At 53.6% G+C, this 25,029-nt stretch overlaps 6 protein-coding genes across 6 annotated transcripts; 1 reads left to right on the forward strand and 5 right to left on the reverse strand.

Annotated features, from left to right (window-relative positions):
* Positions 1-236: 236 nt before the first annotated feature.
* J7T55_010781 (serine endopeptidase) lies at positions 237-3,093 on the reverse strand (the record flags this gene model as incomplete). The annotated part of the gene is made up of 2 exons (XM_053130886.1): positions 237-2,906; positions 2,992-3,093. 2 exons carry the CDS (start codon positions 3,091-3,093, stop codon positions 237-239), a joined length of 2,772 nt encoding a protein of 923 aa, XP_052991062.1.
* Positions 3,094-4,522: 1,429 nt separating this feature from the next.
* Positions 4,523-6,195, reverse strand: J7T55_010782 (uncharacterized protein; the record flags this gene model as incomplete). The annotated part of the gene is made up of 4 exons (XM_053130887.1): positions 4,523-4,709; positions 4,800-5,577; positions 5,642-5,888; positions 5,947-6,195. 4 exons carry the CDS (start codon positions 6,193-6,195, stop codon positions 4,523-4,525), a joined length of 1,461 nt encoding a protein of 486 aa, XP_052991063.1.
* Positions 6,196-8,160: 1,965 nt separating this feature from the next.
* On the reverse strand, positions 8,161-9,718 carry J7T55_010783 (uncharacterized protein; the record flags this gene model as incomplete). Its single annotated transcript, XM_053130888.1, has 4 exons — positions 8,161-8,520; positions 8,644-8,935; positions 9,092-9,238; positions 9,342-9,718. 4 exons carry the CDS (start codon positions 9,716-9,718, stop codon positions 8,161-8,163), a joined length of 1,176 nt encoding a protein of 391 aa, XP_052991064.1.
* Positions 9,719-10,966: 1,248 nt separating this feature from the next.
* On the reverse strand, positions 10,967-14,249 carry J7T55_010784 (uncharacterized protein; the record flags this gene model as incomplete). The annotated part of the gene is made up of 3 exons (XM_053130889.1): positions 10,967-13,591; positions 13,647-13,769; positions 13,827-14,249. 3 exons carry the CDS (start codon positions 14,247-14,249, stop codon positions 10,967-10,969), a joined length of 3,171 nt encoding a protein of 1,056 aa, XP_052991065.1.
* Positions 14,250-19,170: 4,921 nt separating this feature from the next.
* Positions 19,171-22,574, reverse strand: J7T55_010785 (uncharacterized protein; the record flags this gene model as incomplete). The annotated part of the gene is made up of 3 exons (XM_053130890.1): positions 19,171-20,240; positions 20,291-21,749; positions 21,816-22,574. 3 exons carry the CDS (start codon positions 22,572-22,574, stop codon positions 19,171-19,173), a joined length of 3,288 nt encoding a protein of 1,095 aa, XP_052991066.1.
* Positions 22,575-23,623: 1,049 nt separating this feature from the next.
* Positions 23,624-24,638, forward strand: J7T55_010786 (histone chaperone asf1; the record flags this gene model as incomplete). The annotated part of the gene is made up of 4 exons (XM_053130891.1): positions 23,624-23,732; positions 23,797-23,836; positions 23,906-24,214; positions 24,281-24,638. The coding sequence occupies 4 exons, from the start codon at positions 23,624-23,626 to the stop codon at positions 24,636-24,638; spliced, it is 816 nt and encodes a 271-aa protein (XP_052991067.1).
* Positions 24,639-25,029: the final 391 nt, after the last annotated feature.

Genomic DNA, 25,029 nt, shown 5'->3' on the forward strand with positions numbered 1-25,029 from the left:
CTTTTTTGGGAAGACTACTTCCTGCTATGTTATACGAAAGAGGCATTTGGTTTCGGAGATATTGATATTCAAAAGATGGAAACTGAGAACCCAAAGCAGGGAACTGGACATAGTTGATGTTTAATCAAGATAAATTCGCAGGCTAAAATATCTGCGGATGAAACGAAAAGACCTAGGTCAAATGCAGCACTTATAAGCGTGAAATTCCGGCCCGACCGGACGAGGTGGCTGGTCCTCTAGGCTCTCCTACCCGGCAACCCTATGCTGTCATTCGCATACTTCAGCACCCACTCCCCCAGCTCCACCACATCATAATCCTCCTCAACATCAATATGACCGTTCAATCTTAACGCCTTCACCCTGAAGCTGTACGAGCCCTCAACCAAGAACGTACTATTGCCCTCGCTGCCGTCCCAAAAATAATTTCCTCCGGGGTACCAGGGACTCGTGGTACCGTTGATACCCAGGGCGCCGCCAGCCACGATCTCTGGGACGACGACCTTCTTATCCGCTGACCGGATGAGATCGACGACCCAGCGATACGGCTGCAGCATGAAAGTCAACACAAAGGCCGGGAAGTAGTTGTCGGCCTCAAAGGAACACGGCGAGTCAGACGACACGTTGTATGAGCACACGAATACGCGGCCGGAGTCGATGGGCTCAGCGCCAGTGTCATTGACTGCTGCGAGGTACGTCGATTTCTCGGCCAGGTTGATGGCGGGCAGGTCGACGAGCGGCGAGCCAAAGCCGGTGTATGGCAGTGAAAGTGCAGGTGCATCGGGGCTTGTCGTGTTAAAAGCGATGTATCCGCCGAAGTAGGAGCCTCGCGTCTTGACTTCGGGGAGATCTGGCTCACTCGTGATGGAGACGGACACGATGGTCGAGGCGCCGGGCGCGAGCGTGAGGCTTTTTGGTGTGATGTCTACTCCGGCAAAAACTGGCACTACTTCGCCAGCCTCGGGGTCTGACCCGGTAGACTTGTACTTGTCCGTTGCGTTGAGGATGTAACCTGACGCGGCACCGATGTGGTTGAACTCGTACTCCACGGAATCCGCTCCGGTGTTGGTGATCTCGAAGCTCAGTGAGGCCGGCCTGTTCGTGGTGTCGTTGAAGCTGAGACTCGACACATTCACCAGCGTTGCGGTGTGTGCCGCTGCCCACGCATCCACGAGCCCTCCACCTTGAGCAAAGACCGGCGCCAAGTAGTCATAGTCCTTTGGTGTCTTCCTGGACGGCGCGCTGCGATGCCGTACCGGCTTCGCCGTCAACGCCATGGCAGCCTGGATCTGGGCCGGCTTCAGGTCCGGACGTGTCTGCTTGACCAGAGCTGCCACTCCCGCAGCGAAAGGGGTCGCCATGCTAGTCCCGCCGATGACCCCGAAACCGCCCAGGTAGTCTGGGAATGAGGACAGGATGTTGCCGCCGGGAGCGATGAAGGTAGGGAGACTGCGGCTGTCCATGGAAGGGCCCCAGCTTGAGAAGTCACTGACGAGATTTCCAGTGAGGCTGTTGGACAAGACTGACAGTTCTTCATCCGAGGATGCCGTGTCTGAGGGGACGATAATTTTCACATCGCCTTCTTTGAGCTGAGATATAAAGTTCTGAGCATCTTGGTACGACACCAGAGCGACACCGGATACATTGTTGGCGGCATTTGCCTCTATGAATGGAAGGCCGTATAGTGTCACATCAACATCTTTGGGTGAGTAGTATAAGATGTATGGAATACCAAGCTTCGCAGTGAGTCTATCACCACCAAGCGTCCAGCAGTGGCGGTAGTCGATCAGCATAATAGTCCGGCTGGGGTCTGCGGGTGGCGTAAAATTGTCCGGAACAGAGTTGCAGTCTTCGTCAGGCAGGTCCTCAGCAACGGCGGGAAGCCACAGCGAGAGCCCATCTTGGGCCTCTCCCGAGAAATCGAACGGCAGTCCGGGCACCAAGCCGACCGAGCCCGAGCTGCCAGTAGCATTCCACGCCGCCTGCCAGGTATACACGGGCGTCTCGGGGTTTTCTGCAGACCCGACAGCTGAGATACTTCGTGCGCCCCCTGGAGACCCAGCGGTAAAGATGCCGGGGCCATCGTTGCTCGCCGGAAGGGAGACGAAGATGCCGCTCTCCATGATCCGGGTCGCGACCAGAGACCATGCCTCGTTAGGCCAGTCCAGGCCCCCGCCGTACGAGCAGGTGATGACGTCCACGCCCCTGTCCGCAGCCTCCACAAAGGCACTGATCAGGACATCGATGTCAGCGCCAGATGTGTTGCACGCCTGGATCCTATACAGCTCGAAGGTTGCGCCCGGTGCGACTCCCAACACCCCGTATTTCCTGTCCGCACTGGCGGCCCCCACGATGCCGAGTACGTGGGTGCCGTGGAAGGAACAGTTGTCAGAGACATCGGCGTCTCCATCCGTCAGGTCGTGCGAGTACGAGACGTAGGTCTCGGATAGCGGGCTGACGTCCTTGGTCACGAAGCCGCTGTCAACCACAGCAATCCTAATGCCTGCACCGGTGATGTTGGCAGCATGTGCGCGACTGACGCCTGTACCGAGGTGGGTAGAGAAGACGTCGTCTCCACTGCTGTTGGTTGCGCGCTTCCTCAAGTGTGACAATGTTTGGGTCGTCGCATCATGGCCCTGGATGCCACGGCCTCCTGGCGCGCTGTGCCATTGGGGAGACAAGGTGAGGACTGGCCACGCGTTCTTCACAGCGGGGATGTTCTGCACTGTGGTCAGGAGCTGGCTCTCCGTTGTGTTTGGAGTCAGCGGGTTGCTGGTGTCGCAGGAAACATCGAAAGACGCTCCTGTGAAATGCGACGAGTCGAAGGCGATTCGGGTCGCCGCTACGCAAGGAAGCCCCTGGGCATCCAAGTGCTGTTGAACGTCCGAGATTACATCGAACCCAGCAGCCTGCAGACAAGATGTGTACAGTCAGTTCTCTATAGAGCTTAATACACCCGCAGACAGGAGGTTGGGGTATAGGGCTTGTGCTTACTGTTGACTCGACGATAAAGGCTTTGCTGAATGTGGAACTGTCCTGTGCAGAAGTTCCGAGGACGGCACCTCCCACCAGACAAGCCAAGAGACGGAGAGTCATCTTGCTGGACAGCATTTCAAAAAAAGAAAAGAAGAATGAGCCACGTATGTGAGCGGCGTCACCTCTGTCGTTCGATCAATTTCATCTGCCTATAATTGTCCCAAGTCTTGACGCTAGGTTATCATCCTTTATATATCACCGGGTGGTGTATCCTCCCACGAGACTTCATGTTCAATCGGTGCCATAGCTATGGAGCCCAATAACAGGGCAGACTGAGCAGTCGCAAACCTCCGGCTACAAATTAAGTTGTGAAGGAAATGAGGGCATTTTAGGGACTAAGCAGCGGAACGGCTGCAATCACTACCATTGATAGATATCCCATGCTCTTGGCACTTCTCCCATGTTTAGCCTCTCGTATATCATTATCCAAGGTTTCTGATCCCGCAGAAGTTAATCTATCTGTCCCAAAAATAGGGGCTCCGACACCAGGGAAACTCTGATTTCACTCTCATTGGGAACGCGGATTCGCGCGCCTCAGTCATCAAGGTCCTTTCCGAGACCCATTGTATCATGATTCCCGAACTTTGCTCATTGGTGGTATTATTGCTCTCGTGTAAAAGCTTGGTGTGATGCTTATCCGGACCCTAGCCAAGAGACTCGTCTAGCCAAGACAGATGTCCCAATACCTTCTTTCAACTTGACCAGCTCGCGAGCCCAATCCGCTAATAGTCTGACTGACCAAGATATAACATTCAACCTATGTACTATACAAAGAGGTGCCTGTCCCCTACCTCGCCGCCACTTGCATAATGATGACTTGACTTCTTCACTCTCTGCCATGGTACAATGTTAACAAATGGTTTAGTGAAGAGAAAGAAGGGTCTCTCCCCGTAATTTGAGGTCTAGGACAGATAGGCATTGGCTAAAACCTTAAAAGTCTATTTCTATTCACAAGGGTCATAGCAATTTCCGATGGCATATGCTTTCATTAAAAAGGACTAAGGATACTTCCCGGGCACGATTCAGTTGGCTTCAATCTTTCCAATCTTGGATAAAGGGGTTACTCTTGATTGGGTGGTTCCGTCCGAACACCACTGATCTTTTTGACAAGTGAAGGCTCCCTTCATGTTACCCTGAGTTCCGAGACATCCGAATACGCGCTGTCATCTTGTGTCACTCGTACCACCCAAGAGCCGCATTCCTACTCGGGCATCGAGAAGTCTTTCGAGAATACACTGCCGCATAGTAGATCAAATTGAACCTTCAGGTGCCAAGTCGGAGAACAGCTGCCCATTCACAAATGGCATCGGTCTGGCGCAAAACTCAAGCCACATCTCAAGTTCACATCGAGGGTATCCAATCGGTGCAAGGCATTGGCCATCATGTCCACATAATTTCTACCGAAAGCTCAAATCGTTAAATGACATGCTCATACAGCCTCCTATCCAACGCAATTTACATGGGGCTGTTCGCTTGCGCGCCAGGACATCTACCACGTGTACCGGAACCCAGGCTGGAAATCCTCGTCGTTGGATTCCAGCTCCTTCTCGCCGCGGTCCGCCCGGCGGTTCTCAATCCTGAAATAGACCGTGAGGATTCCGACCAGGATAATGTTGAGCAGTGTGCAAGCAATGCAGGCATACAAGCCTGGGTGGTACGAAGGCTTGTCTTGGTTTCTGTGTGCAAGTGCGTTAGCATCAAACCTCCTTTGGCGGTTTGAACTTTCACTTTGGAAGGGGCCTGCCAAGGGCTCAGGGGAAACTCACCGGAAGACCAAGGATCCAGCGATGCCGCCAAGTCCACCGAATCCGACCAGCGTAGCAGAGCAGAAGGCCCTCTTCCACTGACCACGGATGTTGGTGGCCTGGTAAGACATGGTCGCAGGCACGTTCGAATTCGCGCCGGCAGTGACGAGGAACACGCCAAAGTACCTAACGGACGGGTTGGGGTGGAAGCCCATGATGGGCAGGCCGATGATGCAGAAGGTCATGTTGATGAGGATGGGGACGCCCCTGACCCTGTACTTGTCGCCGAGCCAGCCGGTGCCAAACATGACGAAGCCGGCGAAGGCGTACGGTGGTGCTACCAGGCACTGCGCGGCGCCGACCTCGAAGCCTAGGGACTCGTTCAAGATAACGGGAAGGAAGTAGGCAAGCGCGTAGGTGATGGTGGTCGTGTTGAAGAAGATCAGTGCGTACGCCCAGATCTTCCAGTCCATGCCGCCGCGCAGGAAGTTGGCCATCGAGAAGGCGTGGATCTTCGCGTCGCCGCGGTCGGCATTGACGCGTGCCACGACCCAGGCGCGCTCGCGGTCGGGGAGGAATCGCCATGACTTCCTCTTGGAGTCTGGGAAGTCAACCAGGAGCCAGTAGCCGGAGATCCCGATGAGGCAGGTGAGGGTGCCCTCGATGATGAAGATCCAGCGCCAGCCGGTCAGATCTGCCAGGCCGTTCATCTGCATGAGTCCATAGGCCAGGATGCCTGCGAAGGCGGATGCGACGCAACCCAGGAGGTAAAAGACCGCATAGCGCTTGCCCATCTCATCTGTAGAACTTGTAAGTTTGCGTACACTGTGAAAACTGTAACTATGGGCTCACTGATCACTCACATCTTGTGTACCACGTGCTGAGAAGGTAAACGCAACTGGGGAAGAACCCAGCTTCGAGCAGACCCAATATCACTCTCAGCCCGGCCAGTTGGTCCCATTTCTTCACAAATCCCATGCCGATCATGCATGCGCCCCAGAGGAGAGTAATAGCAGCGAGATGGAACCTCGGACCCACAGAACGACAGATGACAGTCGAAGGTGGCTGGAATATGATGTAGGTCACGAAGAAAAGGAGAGTAATGATAGACTAGGCAGATTATGTCAGACAGACAAATTGATATAACAGATGAAAGCACTTCACTCACGTAACGGTCCCCAATAAGCTTCAGCTCCGTGCCCATACCGGCAATAACAGCAGCGCCGAGATTGGTGCGGTCCATCAGGGACACGCAGTACATGAAGCCAACAGTGGTGACGAGTCGGCGGTCGATGCGCTGGATGATGCGCTTCTGCTCGGCCGGCGTGAACTCATGGTCAAGGATGTTAGAGTCGGACGGGTACGCGGTGGTGTCGTCGATCTGGTCGACGCCCAGCTTCTCGCTGTTGCGGTCCATCTTGCCGCCTCAGGGTGAGCTGTATGTCGCGTGGGGCAGTCTTATGGTTGCGCAAGAGAGAGAGACTGGATCTCAGGACGCGGGGAAAGAGAAAAGGATATGGATGACCCTTTATCTGCCGGCTGAACGATTAGCTTTGGGGACAAAATGTGGAACTAGCGTGCACAGTCTCTATACGTGTAGATCGCCGAGGACAAGATTTACTTGGGTTGTAGCGCGGTAACCTCTTGGCAACAGCACATAAATACTGTCCAGTTGGATAGACGGTGGTTGAGTTCTTACTTACATGAATTATAGCTAGGCCGGGGGGGCTCAATGTTGGACGGATGTGACACTGACGCGTGGGTTGTCAGATGAGCGACATGATGGGGGAGCACAAGTTGATATAGATCCTCTGCTCCTCGTCCCAACCAGCCCTTTCAGACGTGTCTGTCCCCAGAAGATCCTCGTATCGTCACCGTTCACCCTCTTGTGCCAGGTCCCTCCTCGCTGAGTCCTTGCCCAGATGCCCGATATAATGGAGCCGAGGTCGTGTTGTCCAATCCGGGGCCAGTCTGATCAAAAGCCAAGGCACGCGGTGATGTTTCGCGCGGGGTAGACGAGCCGCCCCCCTGAGGGCACCCATCTGCTCTGTCTCGCTCGTCCCCCCAGATTGCTGTAGTCCACGGAGGGCCCACTGTGTTTGCGGGGTTTGGGGTAAGGCAGTCCGGGGCACATCTGGGGCCGTTCCTCTGGGCACAATGCAATTGAGCCGCTGCCCAGACCGGCCCAGACCAGATGTGGTTACCATGGCCGAAGAGGGCCCAGGCCCACACACATCGAGCCCGCCCCCGGAATCTGGGGAAGCTGACGGGGACGTGGCGTGCCCCCTGCCTCGGTACGTCCTCTCTGCCAACGCTTCTCAGAGGCGGGTGGTGGATGGTGGGTGCTGAGGTATGGTGTGGTGAACACCAGTAGTAGCACGAGTCTCGATCCCTCGCGGCCATTTCCTATTTCGTCGTGCGGCTGTCGAAACTTAGACGTCGACGGCACGGGATCATGGCTGAAGGCACTCGCTCACTTGCTGGGGGGATGGATCATCCAGGAGGCGACGAGGTCGTCTGAAGTTGTGGGCCCGTGTTGACATCTCCAGTGGTAGCTACACCGACATCCGTCCAACGCGGCAGGTGTTCATCCAAGTTTCTCTATTGATCTTGATACGGATCAACATCGCAGATACAGATCTGGTCCTGGTTCAGTGAGCCGTAATCGTTTCCAGTCAGGCAGTCTGTCATTCAAACAGCCAGTCGTTCGAGAAGGTCTTGGCCCTGCCCTGCAATACAACCAGTTGGACCGCAGCGCTGATCAAGTCCAATCGCATCTGTTGCCTGAGCTTGGCTCCTGGAAAAGCTCCGATTGTTCGATGCAGGCAGTACGCACATATATCGCTTTACGCTCGGCCAACTCCCATCCTACTCGATAGCGTCGGACTTGCATCTTGGTGTGACTTGGACGCAGAGGCAGTTCTCGGGCAAAGGACACCTGGAGCCGAGGCAACTTTCTGGCCTTCACTTTCAGCTCAGAACATGCCCAGCTGCCGAGCCTTAGGCGCTGATGGTTGCGATCGTGACATGCGAGTTCTGAAAACAACCTTGTAAGTCTGATCATCATCGAAATACAGCGCAACCAGAGTCCTACTTCTTTCCCGTGTCCGAAAAGCGCCGGTATCAAAGCCGACAAGCTCTCCAGAATCAATGTCCATCAGCGAGCATGGCCTGTGACTCCAGTTTACACGCCTTTATGATCATGCACCAATCAACCGTACCCATCTCGAGCCTCCAACAACCAAAGCTACACGTCCCAACCTCGACGACCCGATCTTCCAATCTACTCGCAGCGTCTGAGCCTGTTCCAGGAATGGCGGCGCATCTTTGACCTCCCCAGCATTAACGTACTCGTCCCTTCTCCCCCGGTACTCACCTGGTGTTAAGAATCTCTCGGCGCAACCGCATCCATGCCACCAATCCCTGGTATGTGTCCGCTTGGGCAGCCAGGTCGCCCTCTTTCAGACCCCTCGGCGCCCTGGCTCTGGTCTGAGTTCCCCGACCCTTCCACCCTTCCTTCGTCCCTGGGCTGTGGCTGGGGCTGGGACTGGGGACCCAACTCGATGCCATTGCCATTTTCAGCTCCACCCGGCCCTGCCGCCCCTGCCGCCCCTGCGTCATTCGCTGTTGGGTAGCGGTTGGTAAGGTATGCGCTCACGAGAACCGCCATGATTGCGACCACCTCAGGGATGTAAACAAACAGGATCCGTATTACCAGAGAGCCTGTCACCGGGTTCAAGTCCTTTCTGTGAGTTGTGAAAAATGCCGTGGTGGTACTGGCCCTGATGACGATACAAAAAGACATGACTGCTGACGCGACAAAGACGACGTATGATTGCTTAGGACTCTAATCAGGGCGTCTCACAATTTCGTATCGAAGTTTCAGTGAGTAAACGAGGGCGTAGCAGACGAGAATCACGGCCATGGACAGCGACACGCTCTCACCAGTAAGCGCCAAGGCCCAGACCGTGTGTTCACTGTAACTCTTGTGCGTGTAATCTCCGCCGCCGACCAGCTCGGAACACGACGAGGCGACGAGAAAAATTGAAACAAGGCCTCCGCCGCAAGCGAACGCAAGGCCCCCGAAACGATCGAACCAGTCCTTTCTGAACCAGTTGCCCCTAGCTTCTTCGTCCCTGGGCTCGCCGAGCTTCCAGCTGTCGACAGACTCTTATCAGTGCGAGAACTTCTCACGCGGTATAGTATAGTCTTGTCATATTGAAGGAGGGAAGTGAAGAAAGTAGGTGTGGGAAATGAGGTTGAATTATGTTGAGGGGATTGACAGGCGTCATAGAAGAAGAGGTGAGACTCACGCATCGCAGACAAGGAAGGCGACCGCGACTGGAAGCAGTGTGGCTGCGGCGTTGCTCAATACAAAAGGGGCTGCATTGGTGTGGTCGAAGAAATGTATGGCTTCGCCGACGCCTCTGAGAATACAAAAGACGAACAGATACGCCAGACTAAAGCAAGCACGGGGGCTCTTGCGGTGACTTGGCCCGATGTAAGCCACGTTTATGAATAAGCAGATGAAGACGAAGGGAAGTACGAGGCTGCCTCTGCCACCAAGTCCTTGAATTATTTCGTCCGCAGTGGTGGTGTTCGAAGTGGGCTTGTGGGAAGACGGATCGGGGGAAGCCATTGTGTAGCACTGGAGCTTCCTCCTTGTAGAAGATGCCACGGATGTTGATGCTGATGTGGATGTGGGCAGTTATATCAAGTGCTGTGGTAAAGATTATGGCCGTGGTGTCGACGTTGATGTTGATGATGCCTTTGTTGTAGAGAAGACTGTTTGTTGTGCCCGAGTACGCGTCCAACTTGACCTGGTGGAGGAGGCACGAGACGTCGCTGCCCTTAGAGATGTGGATGCTCAAGGATGAAGCATGCCGTTGGACAGCAAGGCAGGTGCTCACGCCGCCCGTCTCCCACCTCGACCGTCCCATGAGGCCACGGTCTGCTCTGACCTCGGACCAGCTGTTGGACCCTTGCCGCCTCCCACATGAGGCTCTCTTGTTTGACTGAGGAAAGCGGGAACCTGCAGCGTAGCATCACACAACTAGACATGGCGACCCCCCTGTCGACTTCCCCTTTCGGCCTTTGCGACACAACTGATTGGCGGAAGGCACGACGAGCCGCTGCGGGTGGGCAGGTGGGCAGGTGGGCCAATCCATGCAGACTGATGACGCCCCGCCGAGATCCGAATGGCATCGTCTGCAGCGGACGTGATGCAATTATTCACTGTGGGCAGGCTTTGCTTGCTAAGTGGTGAATAGTCTTGTGCAAGGTCTCGGAACTTATGCCAATGAGACGCCGCCAGTAGCTGGGATCCCACATCGTCATGGTCGCTTATCCAAGTGTCGCGTTATTTGAGTCCTGCTGCAAGGCTCACATGAAAGCATCTGGTTGGTGGTTGTTGAGCATTAAGGAGCCCGCAGTCGGGAAGCGAGTCCGCTGCTGGTGAACGATGGTGGCTTTCTGCGGCGAGAAAAGCCCCAGGGGCACCTCGCATGGTTGGAGACGGACCGCCTAGAGAGCGCTACTACCAGACCTAAATTTGCGCGTCTTGACCATCACTACTAATCTGACAAGAGCAGATCCACGAAGGGAGGCAAAGTGATGCAATTGGCGAATAATTTCCAACCTTGCCGCTACCTCATCAACCACAAGTCCTCCTTGGATTTCCATTCACACTCTGACAGCGTAATCAGTGCATTTGTCTCAAGTACCCCGACTAAGAGTGATCTCCATTGTGTCGCCATGAAACATGCCAACAAGATCGAAATATTCCACCTTGGGGAGCCAACGGTTTCCCGTGGCCAATTGCATTTGCCCAAGTGACAAGGGGTTATTCTGGCGAGAGATTGAATCAATATGCGTTGAAGTTATGGGGCTTTGGGACCGATCCGACTTCATGACTTCATACTCTAGTCAAGGGTCAACAGATTTTCATAAATGCATCGCACTTGATTGTCATGCTATGTGACCGTGGCCTCTCACTAACCAGCCACAGAAATCATCGACTGTCTACAAATCTATCTCCTGCAACAGCACAACGAATCTTCTCGAAGGATGCGAGTGCACCTGTCTTCCTCCCAGAGTCTCCACCTTGTCACTCATGTCGTCGCCGTCGCCTGGAGATCTCCATGCCAAAAAATAAGCCTCAATCCTCCTTTCTGAATGCTCGTCACCACTTAGATGTACCACATAGTTCCCTTGAAGAACTCGAGGCTCTGGGGGTTGGCCAGACCTTCCTCTCCACCAATCTTCAGCAGAGGCTGGGAGTCCTCGCGAGGGGCATTGGAAGATGTATCAGTCCGGTCACGCCTCGCCATGACGTTGATGAACCTAATCCAAGGCTCCTTCTTGGAGGACTCGATAGCCTCATGGGCTCGGGCGCGGGCGGACGCCAGGTGAGCATAATAGATGGCCGGATGAAGGGAGACAGGGGTAGTCGAGCGGATGTACTGGTAACACTGCTGGTAGATCATCGCCTGCAGCTTGTCGACGGGGTACTGGATCTCATCATGAATCACGTGGTAGTGAACCGGCCGAGCGGTGCCCTGAATGGCCACATGAGAACACAGGTAGAAGTCATAGTGGAAGGGATGGGTAATCTCGTGCTCAATAATGGTACCAGGCAACGGGTTTCCGTTCTTGTCGCCAGAGCCACTGCCGGGGAAGAAGCGCATGTGGTGTCGCTTGGTGGCGACAATGACGGTGATCTTGGGCTTGTTCCGTCCAACTTCCTCAAGAACCTTCCGCACTTCCTTGATCTCAGAGTCCATGACGTGGGCGAATTGACCTTCGGCGACGCCGTCACGGAAGTAGAACACGTGCTCTGGGGCGCGTCCATTCTTCTGGCACCATCGGCGCACAGCATTCGGAAAGATCGATCGAATATTGGCCGGAGTCAGCACCTCCACCCGGTAGCCGTTTGTCTCACACACGGCTTGGTACTTGATGGCGTTTTGATCCATGGACATGGTCATAGCAGCCATAGACGCCAGTGGTCCACTGAGGGCGACCGAGCCCGCTCCTCCGTGCGAGACGTCGACACCGATGACCATCGTGGGGACTGTGTAGAACTGCACCTTGGCGAGCCTCGAGGTGTAGCCGCCGAGCTTGGCGTTGACCTTCATAGCCACGTTGGAGCAGTACTGGGGGCTACACTTCTTGACGTGGTCGACATTCACCATCTGGGTAAGAGTTGCGAACCGGATCTCCATGTTCTTCTTCAGGCGCTCGTACTGGATGGCGCCCTTGTCGGGCATGATGAAGAACATAAGGTCAGGAACCGCCCGGTATGCATCACCAGTCTGCTTGTAAAGCTTGTGGATTTCATTGGCAGTAGCGCCGCTGAGCTCCATCCGGAGGCGCCAAACTTTGGGCTGCATCACCTCGATCTTGCCGCCGTGCCTCTTGTATATGTCAGCAAACGAGTTTGCAAAGCGCGACGCCGTGGGGGCATCGACACAATCGTTGACGACAACGATAGACCAAGACTTCAGAGGACGGACGTTCGGTTCGGCGAAGGTCTGGTCACGCAAGTCCCACCTGCCGTTGGTGCGTGGATCAACTGTCTTCCTGCCAAACTGGACGACCGGGTTCTGGAGAACACGAGCCTGCGTGGGAGTCATTTGGGGGTTGATCTTTACACCAAACTCCCTCAAGTATGGGTCGTCAACCCATCGAAGGGCCTTCACGTTCTGCATGATTGCATTCTGGCGGACGGGAGGCCGTGTGACTGCGAACTTGATCATCGCAGCTGTCTGTTCACCATCCAGCTTGAAGTTGTACTTTTGCCACCGCTTCAGGATGACACACTCCATGGGGAAGACGCCGTCACGAGTGGTCTCGATCAAAGGCAAGCGCCAATGCTGAAGGCGAACACCGTACTGTTGCAGGAAGTGATCAGCCACGGTAATGGTCTCGCCAGACTTCTTCGTAAACTTGTAATTGCGCGCATGGGCGCCCTCCATCCCAAACTTCTTTGGCTCCCAGACGAAACCCTGAATGGTGTACGTCTTTGGATCGTTCGACTTTCCACGGTGCATCACGTTGAACTTGCACTTATGGAAGCGCCGGAGCATCTTAAATGCGTCAGACATGCCTGGGTAGTACTCGCGAGTGTCTTCGTGCTGGTACTGTTCTGGCTTCATCATTTCGTGGAGAGCTTTCGTGTCTATGTATTGCCACTCCTTCTTTGACATGGCAACGTAGTTGGTGCAGAGCTCAGTGAAAGGTTCGCCTCCGTGCCAAAATGTCGTATTGGTAACATCCACATTGATGCCCAGGCCAAGGCCGCCGGTCTTCATGGATGAATTCATACGAATCGCCGCGTATATGCCCTTGACAGCCTCAATGGTGCCACGACGATTGAGCGGCCGGTAGTCCCTTGTCTCAGTGTCGTAGAAGTTGCGCTTGATGGCCAGCAGGTTCTCCGAAGGAAATTGGCGCACCAGATGGTCAAAAAAGTTGGCGCAGGCCAGGACTGACTGGTCCCATTCCATGGACCCTTCAAGATAGGCCTTGAGGGCAGCAAGACGGATCGTGGTGCTGCGCCTGATGATGAGGTAGAACTTGTTGCTCTGGCCAGGCCTCGGCATCCTGTTCCGCTCTTCGTCCATGTCGATCATGATACGCATCTCAGAGACATTGTTTCGGGACCATGCCAGTGCACGGCCGTCGTGGAGCCACCTGAACTGCAATGGACCGTACTTGTCATCACACTTGAGTTTCTGCTGCGCAGTCTTCGTCCTCCAGAGCGTGTTCAAGAAAGAAGGCTTGGTCTTGCCAGTGTCGGGGCTGAATGTGACCTGTGATACACAGTCAGAGAATGCAAGCGGGTGTGAACAGACCGTCGAAACTTACATCGTATTGGAAGATATCGTGCGCAGGCATGCCTGTGACACGGAATTGGTTGACCTGCACATTGATCTTCTTGCCGCTGCTGCCCAGACCGGGGCGGCGGGTGAAAGGAGTCTCGAGCTTGCCCTGATGAGGGTGTCAGTAAGTACATCGACAAGAGTTTGGTCTGAGAGTCAAGCTTACCTTGACATATGCCTCAGGTGGCAGATCGATGCGCTTGTTGAAATCCTCGCCAAACTTCTTGGGCTCACGAGCAGGGTCGAAGCCAAGAGGTTCAGGATAGCCACGCGGCGGAGAGCGACCGCCCACGTTGCTAGGTGGACGGCTGCCCACAGGACCAGAGGGTGCGCCCACATTGCTAGGTGGGGCGGAGCCTGGAGCTTGGGAGCCAGGGTGAGAAGCGGACATATAAGAGCCGCTGACTTGAGAGGTGCGACGCGAGTGCGAGCGTGAGCCGCCGCCAGAGTGGTGAGAACCCTGGGAGCGGGTGTCGGAAGGACCATCAAAGGATGGGACGGGGAGATAACCGCCCTGGTAAGCGCCCTGGTAACCACGGTGGTGACCACCCTGGTGACCATTCTGGTAACCACCCTGATGATGAGACATGTTGTCTGGAGTGGTAGATGTCTGAGAGTGAGAGACAATTAGAGCCTGAAAGAGCTATTGAGACGGAAGTGAGGACTAGATGCGGGATGCAATAGCTTGAGGGTGCGGATTGAGACAACTTGTGGGAAGAGATGGCGGTGCGCAAGTTGTGAGTGTAGTTAAGAAAGGCAACCAAGAGACAGCCTCGAGGAAGATGCAGGAAGATGATCGTGGAAGATCCAATTCGAGGAAGAGTCAGGGAATGTTTGGCTGCAGATGGCAAGTGTTTATGGAGTGTCCTTGTGCGGTTTGGCTTGCACGAAAGAACGGAATTTAGCTTGGGAAGGTGGCTGTAAGGCAGAGCCCAAAGCACACTTTGCGAAAGGTCAAATAGACTGAGAGAGGGTGTGTTTGGAAGGTGAAAAGTCAAGAAGAGAAAGCGGACAAGGGGGCAGCGGGAAACGGAATGACTGCGTAATAAGATGGGGAAGTTTGGAAGGAGACCGACTTGGCTCGTGGCTTGAGGGTGCTTACCAGAAAAGCAGCAAGCGCAGTCTGGGTTGGTATGTCAAGATGCAAAAGAGTGGGCAAAAGATGTTTTTTTTCTTCCCACGGAAGACGTGTACTGAGGTGGTGGCAGGCCCTTTCCTGAGGTGCTGTCCGACTGGAGGTTGAGAGGTAGAACGGGAGGAAGAAGCAGTCAACTGCGCGGGGTGTTTGGATGGAGAGAGGAATTGAAAGAGACAGGAAACGAGTGTTTTATGCGGCTAGAGGAGAATAAAACATACCTTGATTGCTATGAGAAGTTGTTTGAGTATTGGATCTAATGAACCGTTTGATGACGAGTGTCTGGTGGGCGAAGTCAGCACTGGGCACGAGAAATGGTTTCTCTTGAAAACGTAGTGAGGCTTCGAGAAGTCAAAGTACTGGATTGGCAGGGATGTTGAAGGTGCTGGGGAAACGAAGATCTTGATGAAGAGGCTAGTGTAGAGTTAGAGAGGGAGGAATTGGTGCTTACCAGTCGAGCTGCGCGAGAGGAGAAGTAATTTGGATTACAGACTCGCGAAGGGTCTGCTGCTTGCTGTGTCAACAGAGATGAGAGTTTCAAGGCGGGACTGGTGGTGCTGCACGTGGGGAAATGAGTAGGTCCGCCTGACAAGGTAGGTAGACGTCAGTATCGCAAGCCACGAGCTCTCAGATTGAGAAAGTATGCGTACGATGAGGGAAGGAAAGCGCGAACAGAAGGACTCAGCGGTAAAAGGCGGAAAGCATGTGTGGGAGTGTGGGAAATGCCTTCAAGGCTTGAAGGTGCAAGGATTCGTTGACCAGGCAAGTCAAGGAGCAGTTGATCGCAAACGTGTTTTGATGACCAACCAGGCAGAATCAAACAAGATTGATTTTCTGAGGTGTGTCCAGGTTGCTAGGGAAACTCACCAAGTTTTCAACGCGCACGAAGACGTGCGAGCTTGCTTGGGCGAAGATCTCAACGAGGATATGTGTGTGTGATGATGGAACTGACAAGAAACCAGCAACGCGTGGATGGGCGTGCAAGATAAAATCGGGTGAGGTCGTGGGGAGATAGGCGTAGGGTGAGGAATCTGGCGTGCTTACCTTGTTTGTGATGTAGACGGGTAGAACCCAAAAGGGGCAAAGGCTTGGAAGGTAGAGAGGTATGGTATGGACAGCTGTTGTGGTTCGGTGGGTCAATGATGGTGCAGAGGGAAGGACGAGGTAGATGCTCGGGAAGGAAGAGGAGCAGAGTGGCGGGCTCAAAGTCTGATGGAAGGAGAGCAATCTATTGCTTACCTGTGTCTTCTCTGCTTTGAGAAAGGGAGCGTGACTGTTGACTGATGGTCACGAAGGTGATTTTAAGTTGGTCTTGGGAAAAGAAAGAGTCGAAAGGTCTGGCTTGGAAAGATGGAAATGGGTCTAAATACTGTTTCCAGGTGGGCAGCAACGGTCAGTGATGGAAGTTTCTGCTGACTTGGGATCGAATAAAGGCTATGCTTGGCTGTTTTTGAGAAGAGAATAGGAAAACAATGGGCGAGAACCAGGCGAGAGTATGGATGGGGCAGGGAGTTGATTTTGGGGCATTGTCTCCAAGATCTGAATGTGGATGGAAAGCTTCAGATGGTTGTTCAGACTGTGATGGCCATGGACAGGGACGTCAATCATGAGCAGGCCTTTGTTGTGCAGTTCGTCTCAATACTCACCAACTTTCCACGACTATTTGAGATCTGGGCCAGACTCGGACTGTGATCCTGGGATGTGGCAGGGCTCAAAGATGCAGAGGATCACTACCAAAATGCCAAAGACCAGCAGGTCCACAGAATCTGCTTACTTGGCAGCTGGAAAGCAACCGAGTTCAAGGCGAAGCAAAGTCCTCAAGATCACAGACTTTGTGCGGGATCTACAAGTGGCTTTCCTGAATGCTTGAGGAAATGGATGCAAGGCCGCCGGTTCTCTACATTCAGTTCAGTCACAAGCACGTCGAGATGTATGCACAAGCCTGTATGTATGCATACGAAAGCCATTTTCTTACCATTTCGGGCATGTGGAAAGAACTACCTGGTTCGTGCCGCACATTTTCTCTGCTCTTCCATGTCTCGAGAAAGAAACCCTTAACATTGCGTCTTCACAAGACTCTGGGAGTTCATAACAGCGAGCAGAACCCCTTGCATCAGTCTACACCAGCCAAGCAGACGTTCTTCAGTGACTAACAAAAATATGCCGCAGACTTGTTACTCATACTCCCCGTATTCTATTTGCTCGTCAAACTCCAGCACATGTCCTCACGACAGGCCCGGTCAATCTAACTTGAATTCGATGCGGTCGTTCAAAGAAGACACATACCTTCCGTTTGGCAAGCAGTTTTGGTGTGTAAATGATCGTGGCGACTCGAAGAGTTAATACATGTCGCCTCATCTCTGGAAGATTGAAACGACGGGAAATAAAGTTCCCACCGACGAAAGACACTCCCGAACGAGCGAATGATTGGGAGTGAGAAATTGGGCCAGGTCAAAATTCTACACATTATTTTCTGCTCTCCCATGGTGGAGAAAGTATGTGCTTCTGATTAGTTTATGATGAAGCTATTGGCCCTGAAGCCGACGGGGAGAAAAACATGAGCTGGATATACACGTGTCAGCACAATGAGCAGATAGTGTGCCGATCGGAAGGTCACGGCTGTGACCCGAACAGCTCAGACTTACTTGACCAGGCAAGGGTGTGTGAAATATGTCTGGCGCAAGGGTTGGATCACATCTGGCGTGAAAAAGAATAACCACTAAGACTCGGATCCTGCGTGAGCTTCAAGCAAATAAGACAGGCTGGCGAAATCCACCGATTCAAGTAAAATAGCTTGTTTCGGCTAGCAGTGCACAACACTCCAGATGCAAAATTTGATTGTCTAGGAGATGGGAGATGAGAGATGAAAGCAAAAACTTGGACAAATGAACCATCTCGAACTGCGTTTGCCAGCAGCTGGCTGGATATTTGCTTCATTGAAACACAACTGCGGCGCAGGACAATTGCAAAGCTTTTGGTAGGTGCGGAGCGAGACCACGCTATCCGAACGGCACAATCTGTACGGAAGTTCCGGGTTCTTTTTCAAGATTTGAGAGATGGCCATTAAAATTATTCAAGCTACTTACTGCTCGAGATTCATCGGTGATGGTCAGGATCTGGGTGCGGTTATTGCAAAATATCTGCCCGCTCTCTACATTCAAGCTGCTGTCCTACTACTCAACATCACCAGATGATGCTGGCGCTTGAAATTAAATAACAATACTTCATGATATGAGAACGCTAGATTTTACCCGTTAATTTATTACATTCAAAACATACAACATGTTGACTTTTGTCAGGTTGATTCACTTGACTGATAGTCTGGACCTTGATGTGCTAGAGAATGGCGAAATGTCAACTACTACTAGGCCCGAAAAGCACACAGTAAGTAGCTCGAAGCTGTCTATGAACCTGTATAGAGCACATACATGGATTACTGAAATGTACCCTCCATCAAAAGAGCTTCTACTCCAGATCGATGATCTCTTGATATTTATCTCTCCTATTGTCAATCGTAATTAATTTGAATGAGCTCTTCTTGTAAGCTCGCAGCTACACAATAGAAGTATAGGGAGATGAAGGAGTGTGGGGGAAATTCAAGCATGGTATTCATTCTCAATCTTGCCTGGGCTGTGTCCACGCAAACAGACCACCCATGGCGGAGTTTCAATCAAGTTCAATGTACAAAGGCACATCTGAGTGTGTGAATCACAGGCACAGCCTGACACAGGCTCCGGAATTCCATGAGATGCTCTTCCATGATCTACCTAGGTATCTCACTACGTAAGGTTGATGTGACTGCCCTGGTAAGGATCAGGAGCTGTGCTGGAAATCCATAGCCGCCATCGCCGTCTCTGGATCCAGCACATTCTGGACTGCAAGCATTTCAATCACCGCAAGGGCTCATTTGCCAACTCGCCATTCCTTAGTTGGATGAAAAGGAAGCCCAGACAGCCTCGCCCACCTGATGCAATTTTGTGTCACCTCAAGACTCCCTTCCACCTTTAACTCCGGGCAAGAAACAAGCAAGGGCCGCAAAGAGTAGACCTCTTCCTTTGCTATTATTACATGGTACGTTAGACCGAGACGCCTGTGGTCCGATGCAATGCGACAGACCCAGGCAAGAAAACCCATCGAAGCCAGACTCGACCAGTAGCTGAGTGCTGAGGAACCGTTCGATGATTGTTTGCGGCTGGCAACCTTGATTGACCTAATTCCACCGGCATCGCACGTACCTAAGACCGGTGGCAACCGGCGGCGACTTCTTGCTGTGGCTGAGGTATGTGAAAGAGGCTGGGCACGCGCCTATGTTGCCTCTAGAATCTCGGCCAGTGCAATAGGCAAAAGCTTCTTCCTGGTACCACAACCCACCCGACTAGTAATAACGACCATTGTACTGATCGTGCTGCGGTGGACCTTGACCAAAAGGAGGGGTCGGGACAGTGAATTGGGGCGCGCCTGCAGGGGCGCCATAAATGGGCGGTGGCCAATTTCCGTCAGGGGTAGGCATCATTGGCGGTGGAGGACCGTAACCCAAAGGCGGTGGTGCTCCAGGCGGCGCAGTTTGCCCGTACATTGCAGCGGGAGGTGGTGGCTCGTAGCCCGAGCCGCTAGATCCGGGACGGAGAGACGACTGTCTGTAAGTAGCAGCAGCGGAGGCGATCTGTCCACGGCTTGCGCCAAAGGGACTCTGAGGTCGAGGAGAGTTGCGGCCTTGGAATGGATACTGCGTGACGTCGTTGGATACTTGGCGAGCGTGCGATGGTGGCATTCGGGCTCCATTGTCGCGGATTCCCCGGTCCTGGTTGCTCTTCCAAGTTGCAAAATCTGGGACAGGAATGTCCCGAATGAAGCGGACCATATTGCCCGAGTTGAAACGAGGGAAATCGTAGGCCGAGGCCGGCGGGATTTGGCTCAACAAGAACGTGATGTCGCGGGAGATCGGGGCGGCTTGCATGCGATTCTGTTGATTGAGGCGCCTACCAGCCGCGCCCTTCAGCGGCGATTCGCCGCGCTGCATTTTGCGGGGAGGGTTCAACGAGTCGTCTAGATCTTCGACTGGTAGAGGTCGTTTCGGCGAGTTGACAAATTGTTGGCGCGGACTATTCGGCTGTCGAACGGAGGGGCGAGGACTGTTTAACACGGACCCTCGTTGTTCAATCGAGGGCATGATATTCTTGGGGCGCAATTGAGCAGAGGGCGACACAATGATACGAGCTGCGATTGGGTCAAAGTTTGCCGTGGCGAAGCGTGCCTTGAAATGAGCCAGCTTGGGATCATCAGGGAAAAGTTCAGCCATGCGTTGCTCCAGCTTGACGAATTGAGATCTGTCACCGAATTGCGACTCGTACTTGTGAAAGTACGCAAACAAGGCTTTGGCCTTGTCCGCGGACTCAGGCTTTTCCGTCATCTTCTTGACACAGTTCTCAAAAACGACTCTGGCATCTTTTCTCTTTGTTAGCAGCTTCTTCAATATATGATTGCCGACCACTTACTCGTGAAGTCGTCCCTCGAATGAAGGAATTGGAGGTATTCGACCATGAAATATTCGTCTTCTGGAAAAAGCCTGGCACCTCGCTCGAAGATCTTGACCCCAGCATTGTCCTTGTACACCTTCCATTCCATGAGAGCAATGGCGACGTAGACGTCGCTAGTCAGGCGGCCCCTCTGACGGGCGTCGGTGAAAACCTGTCGCATGCCACCGATGGTACTGCCTACAACGCCTTTGCCTTGAACCCGACGCATTGCCCTTGCGAGGGCGATCCAAACAAAGGAAATAGTTCGAGACAGAACATTCGTCCGAGCTGAGAAGCCCTGCTGTATAGCTTTGATCTGTGCTTGTTTTGCGGCAATCCTGGCATCCTTATCCTCGGACGCATCGAAGTCCTCTTCACCATCTGCAGACCTCTGCGGCGCAGATTCGGACGCAATGTTCTCATTGATCTTGTCGATGACCGCCTTCTCCTGGTCTTTGGCCTTCTTGACCAAGTCGTACAGGGTATCCAAGACTTTACTGTAAGGAGCTTTGATGGCGTTGCCGCGATTAGCCTTTGCTTCGTCGCCCTCGGCAATAGGATGAGTGGCCTCAATGCGATCCGCGTGCTTAAGAGCCAGCAAGACACTCTCTGGATTAGCCTCAATGCCCTGCAGCAGGAGCTCGAGGCCATTGTCTCTGCCATCTGGACCCACCATCTCATTTTCGAAGCACCACTCGGCAGCGTCAACCCACATCTCTGGCCAGAACCGAAGAGCCATCAAAGCCTGCTGGTACACGTAGAGGACTCTCTTCTTCAGAGTGGCACCGTCTTCTGTTTTCAAGTCAAGCGGATCCGACTGCTCATAGCTGATCCACTTTTTCCACAGCTCGATCTGCTCGGTATAGTCATCATCACCATCGAAGCCCGGCGCTGGCGGAAGTCGCGGGAGGTTGGTCCGTTGCAGACCTCGAGTGATGTTGTCCAAGGCCATATTGGTGCTCTTGGCAGACATATAATTCGGAGAGTGTTGGGCGAGAAGCGCACGCCCGACCTTCTTATCGATTCCCATCTCGAATTGATCATATTCGCGCCAGAGAGTGTTGAGGTTTCGAGTGGGGATGGCAATGGCTCGTTGGTATGTCTTCCGCAGTTGGTCCATCTTCTGCCGACTTGCCCAGTCGGTCTCCCCTACCTGACCTGGCCCAGACTTGATGAACTGAATGTACTCTGCCCAGATCGGCCCAGAATCCTTGTCAACACCGACACTGCTGAGAACAAACTCGAAGCATTTCGCGATAGTCTCCCGAGCCTGACCCGTCGTGTCGCTCAGATCGTTGCGTCGTCGGATGTAGTCGAGGTACACGGTCCACAGCCTCACATTCCGGATAGTTGGCAGTGTCCTCTTGAACAGCTCTTCTGCCCCACCGAAATTGTTCATGCTCAGCTCCAACTCCATGTACGCGGTCCAGATATCCGCCTATGTCTCGTTAGCACTTGTCAAGCTCGGATCAGCTTGAGGGGGGGGGGGGAGGTATGAACTTACGGACTGCGGGAAGACAGCCAAGAAGCGCTCATACACAGATCGAATGCTTTCAACATTGTTTCGCGCCCGTAACTCAGCCATTAGATCCAGCCAGGCATCCATGGCCCCACGAGGATCCTCCTTGATGCGTGCCTCAAGCGTGGTGACCACATCCTGAGGAGGCTTGACACCGTTGTTGATGGGCTCCACCGGGGCAACAGAGCCACTGTCTCGTTCGTCGACCGACTGAGCTGGGGCGTTAATCGCCTGAGAAGTTGGGGGTACATTAGACACAGCTCCCTGGGCTTCCTGGACAGGAGTGGAAGCATGAGGGGAAGAACGAGGAAGAGAGTGAGAGGCTTGGATTGGCTCAGCAGGCGGGCCGTTGGAAGCAGGAACAGGCGTCGAGGCGTCATCATCCTCAGACTCGGAGTCTCCCACTAGGAAACCTCCGGCTGTCTTGCGCTTCTTGTTGACCGGCTGAGGAGCAGGCTGAGGAGCAGGCTCCAGGGAAGTCTGCTTGCCCAGATGCGGCAGTGGAGTCACAGAGACAGACTCTGGATCGTATTCACCCACATCTTCGGAAACGCCAACAGTATTGGGCGCGGAATCACCAGATGTTTGAGCGGCTGCGGAAGCAGGAGCGGAAGCGGAAGCGGAAAGATTCAAGTCTTGGTCTTGTGTGTTGTCACTAAGTTGTATATTTTCATTTCCTCCCTCAACTTCATTGTCGCCATCACCCTGAGCCCAAGTGTTCTCCTCGACAGCTTCGCTCGCCATACTCGCGATGACTGTGCTGGTCGTGGGGGAAAGTTCGAGTAAGGTGCAGTTGGGTAGCGGACGAATGGGCACGAAAATCGACTCTTTTCAGTGCTGGCTAGCGTCGCAGTCACGCGCGCGAGGATTGGTCGCGGCGACGGGATAGGAGATCGCAGTATCTAGATGAAGCACATCGAATAGGGTCGGGTGAGGTCAGTCGATCTTTGACAAAGGACGGCCGTTTGAGGCTGGGGCTGCGATGGACAGATGCTGGCCCTTCACACAAGGGCGAGCCTTGGAGAGGGAAAGCAACCGATTGCGGAAGGGAAAGAGTAACAAAAAAGATTGGCACAACTAGAAGAGAATGAATGGCAGAAATGATTAGAGGCTGGCTTGGAGATGCAATATGTGTTAACCGGCAGCCGACCTTGCTGTAAGCTGAGAATAGTAGCTGGCCGATGTAGGTCGTGCAGAATATGTCTGGCGGTTGACAGCGTAGGCGATTTTGCGACCACCTAGACATGGGCAGCACGGGTGAAAGAGCTGGACACCTTGAAGTGGACCCATCAAAGACACTGCCTGCCGGAGACAGCTTTGAGCTTCCCGGGCCACGCTAAGCACCCAGGACATCACCAATCCGCTACCACTCTCCCCAGGTACCTTGCCCGTGATGGGCCAGGGATCCCCACCCCTGTCCCCTCCTCTGGCGCGACCGCCCTCCATTAAACGCGGTCTTCAAGAGACAAGAAGAGTGGAGGCGCGTCCTTGCTGCTCAAGCACCAACTTTGACCTGGACTTCAGCACTTTTGCTTGAAGTCTCGACCCTCCGCTTCCGTGCTTCTTCTCTGCCTCCACCCGTCGACAATAACAACAACAATCACAACCAGACCCTTGCCCTTTGCGACCATCGATGCGCTGTTATTTAATCTAGACATCACAGTCACCTTGCCGTCAGCCCTTCTGTGAATCAGAAAGCATCATTCCCAGCAGCTTCACACGACGAAGCAAGCAGCGCGACAAAATACCAAACTTGATCATCATCTCCACTCCATTCCATTTCGCCGCCCATCATGTCTGTTGTATCGCTCCTTGGGGTCAATATCCTCAACAACCCCGCCAGGTTCACCGACAACTATCAGTTCGAGATTACCTTTGAGTGCTTGGAGCAGCTTGAGAAGGGTGAGAAACTTCCTCCTTGCCCCTCCCTCGAAGTCTGGCCATTGCTGACATCTCCATCCCACAGATCTGGAGTGGAAACTGACCTATGTCGGCTCTGCTACCTCGTAAGTCCTGCTCATCATCGATTCGATCTATACTCGAAGGCCTATGTACTAATCCGAACGTTCTTCAAGCGACCAATATGACCAGGAGCTGGACACCCTGTTGGTGGGACCCATTCCTGTCGGCGTCAACAAGTTCATTTTTGAGGCAGATGCCCCCGACACCAAGCGCATCCCCGATGCCGAGGTTATGGGCGTGACGGTCGTCCTCCTGACGTGCGCCTACGATGGCAGGGAGTTTGTACGCGTCGGATACTACGTCAACAATGAGTACGAGTCCGAGGAGCTCAACGCCGATCCTCCTGCCAAGCCCATCATTGAGAAGATCCGTCGCAACATCCTCGCTGAGAAGCCTCGTGTGACTCGCTTTGCCATCAAGTGGTATGTTTCGTACTTTTTCCCATAACGCATTGTGACTTCAACTAACCCATTCCTTTCCTCTTCTAGGGACAACGATGCGACTGCCCCTGCCGAGTTCCCTCCTGAGCAACCCGAGGCCGACCTCGCTCCCGACGATGAGGATTACGGCGCAGACGAGGCCGAGGACGACGGCGAGGAGGCCGCCGGAGTCGCCGCTACCAACGGCGAGCCCTCTGCCGTCGGCGAAGATGCCGCTATGGTCGGCATCGCTGCTGAGAATGGCGAGCCCGCACGCGAGGACGATGAAATGTCCGAAGACGGTAGCGTTGACATTGATGGCGAGAGCGAAGACGAGATCGAGGAGGAGGAGGAGGAGCTGGAGGGCCAGCCGGCCGACGGAGACGGCATGGATGTTGACATGGATGATGCCCCAGATTCTGGTTAGTATTTCAAGGGTCTCTTTGGACTTTCCCTGCGATCTTGAGAGGCTGGCTTTGTGAAAGTCGATCAGGATCTGTTCCAACCGCATAAACTGCCTCTTTCTTTGTTGACCGAGACGGAAATGGTTTGCTGACAGTACTAGGTGCGCAACACTCGGAGGTCATGGCTCACTAATGACGCATGTTTCTCATTTCGACCTCACTTGTCCGGCGTTACTTTATGTCATGATATCCCCTTACTTTGATCAGAGTTGGCAGAGCACTAGACCCAGGATGATGGATGGTTAATGCATTATGAAAAAAATACATACAGTACGACTGTTGACGGGTTTTAAGGCAGTTCTGGGGATTTGGCAGACGACAGGCAGGCTTCACTTGTCCTAGATTACAGAACCT

The sequence above is a fragment of the Diaporthe amygdali genome (genome assembly GCF_026229845.1).
Source record: "Diaporthe amygdali strain CAA958 chromosome Unknown NODE_24_length_778219_cov_64_757418, whole genome shotgun sequence".
NCBI classification, from domain to species: Eukaryota; Fungi; Ascomycota; class Sordariomycetes; order Diaporthales; family Diaporthaceae; genus Diaporthe; species Diaporthe amygdali.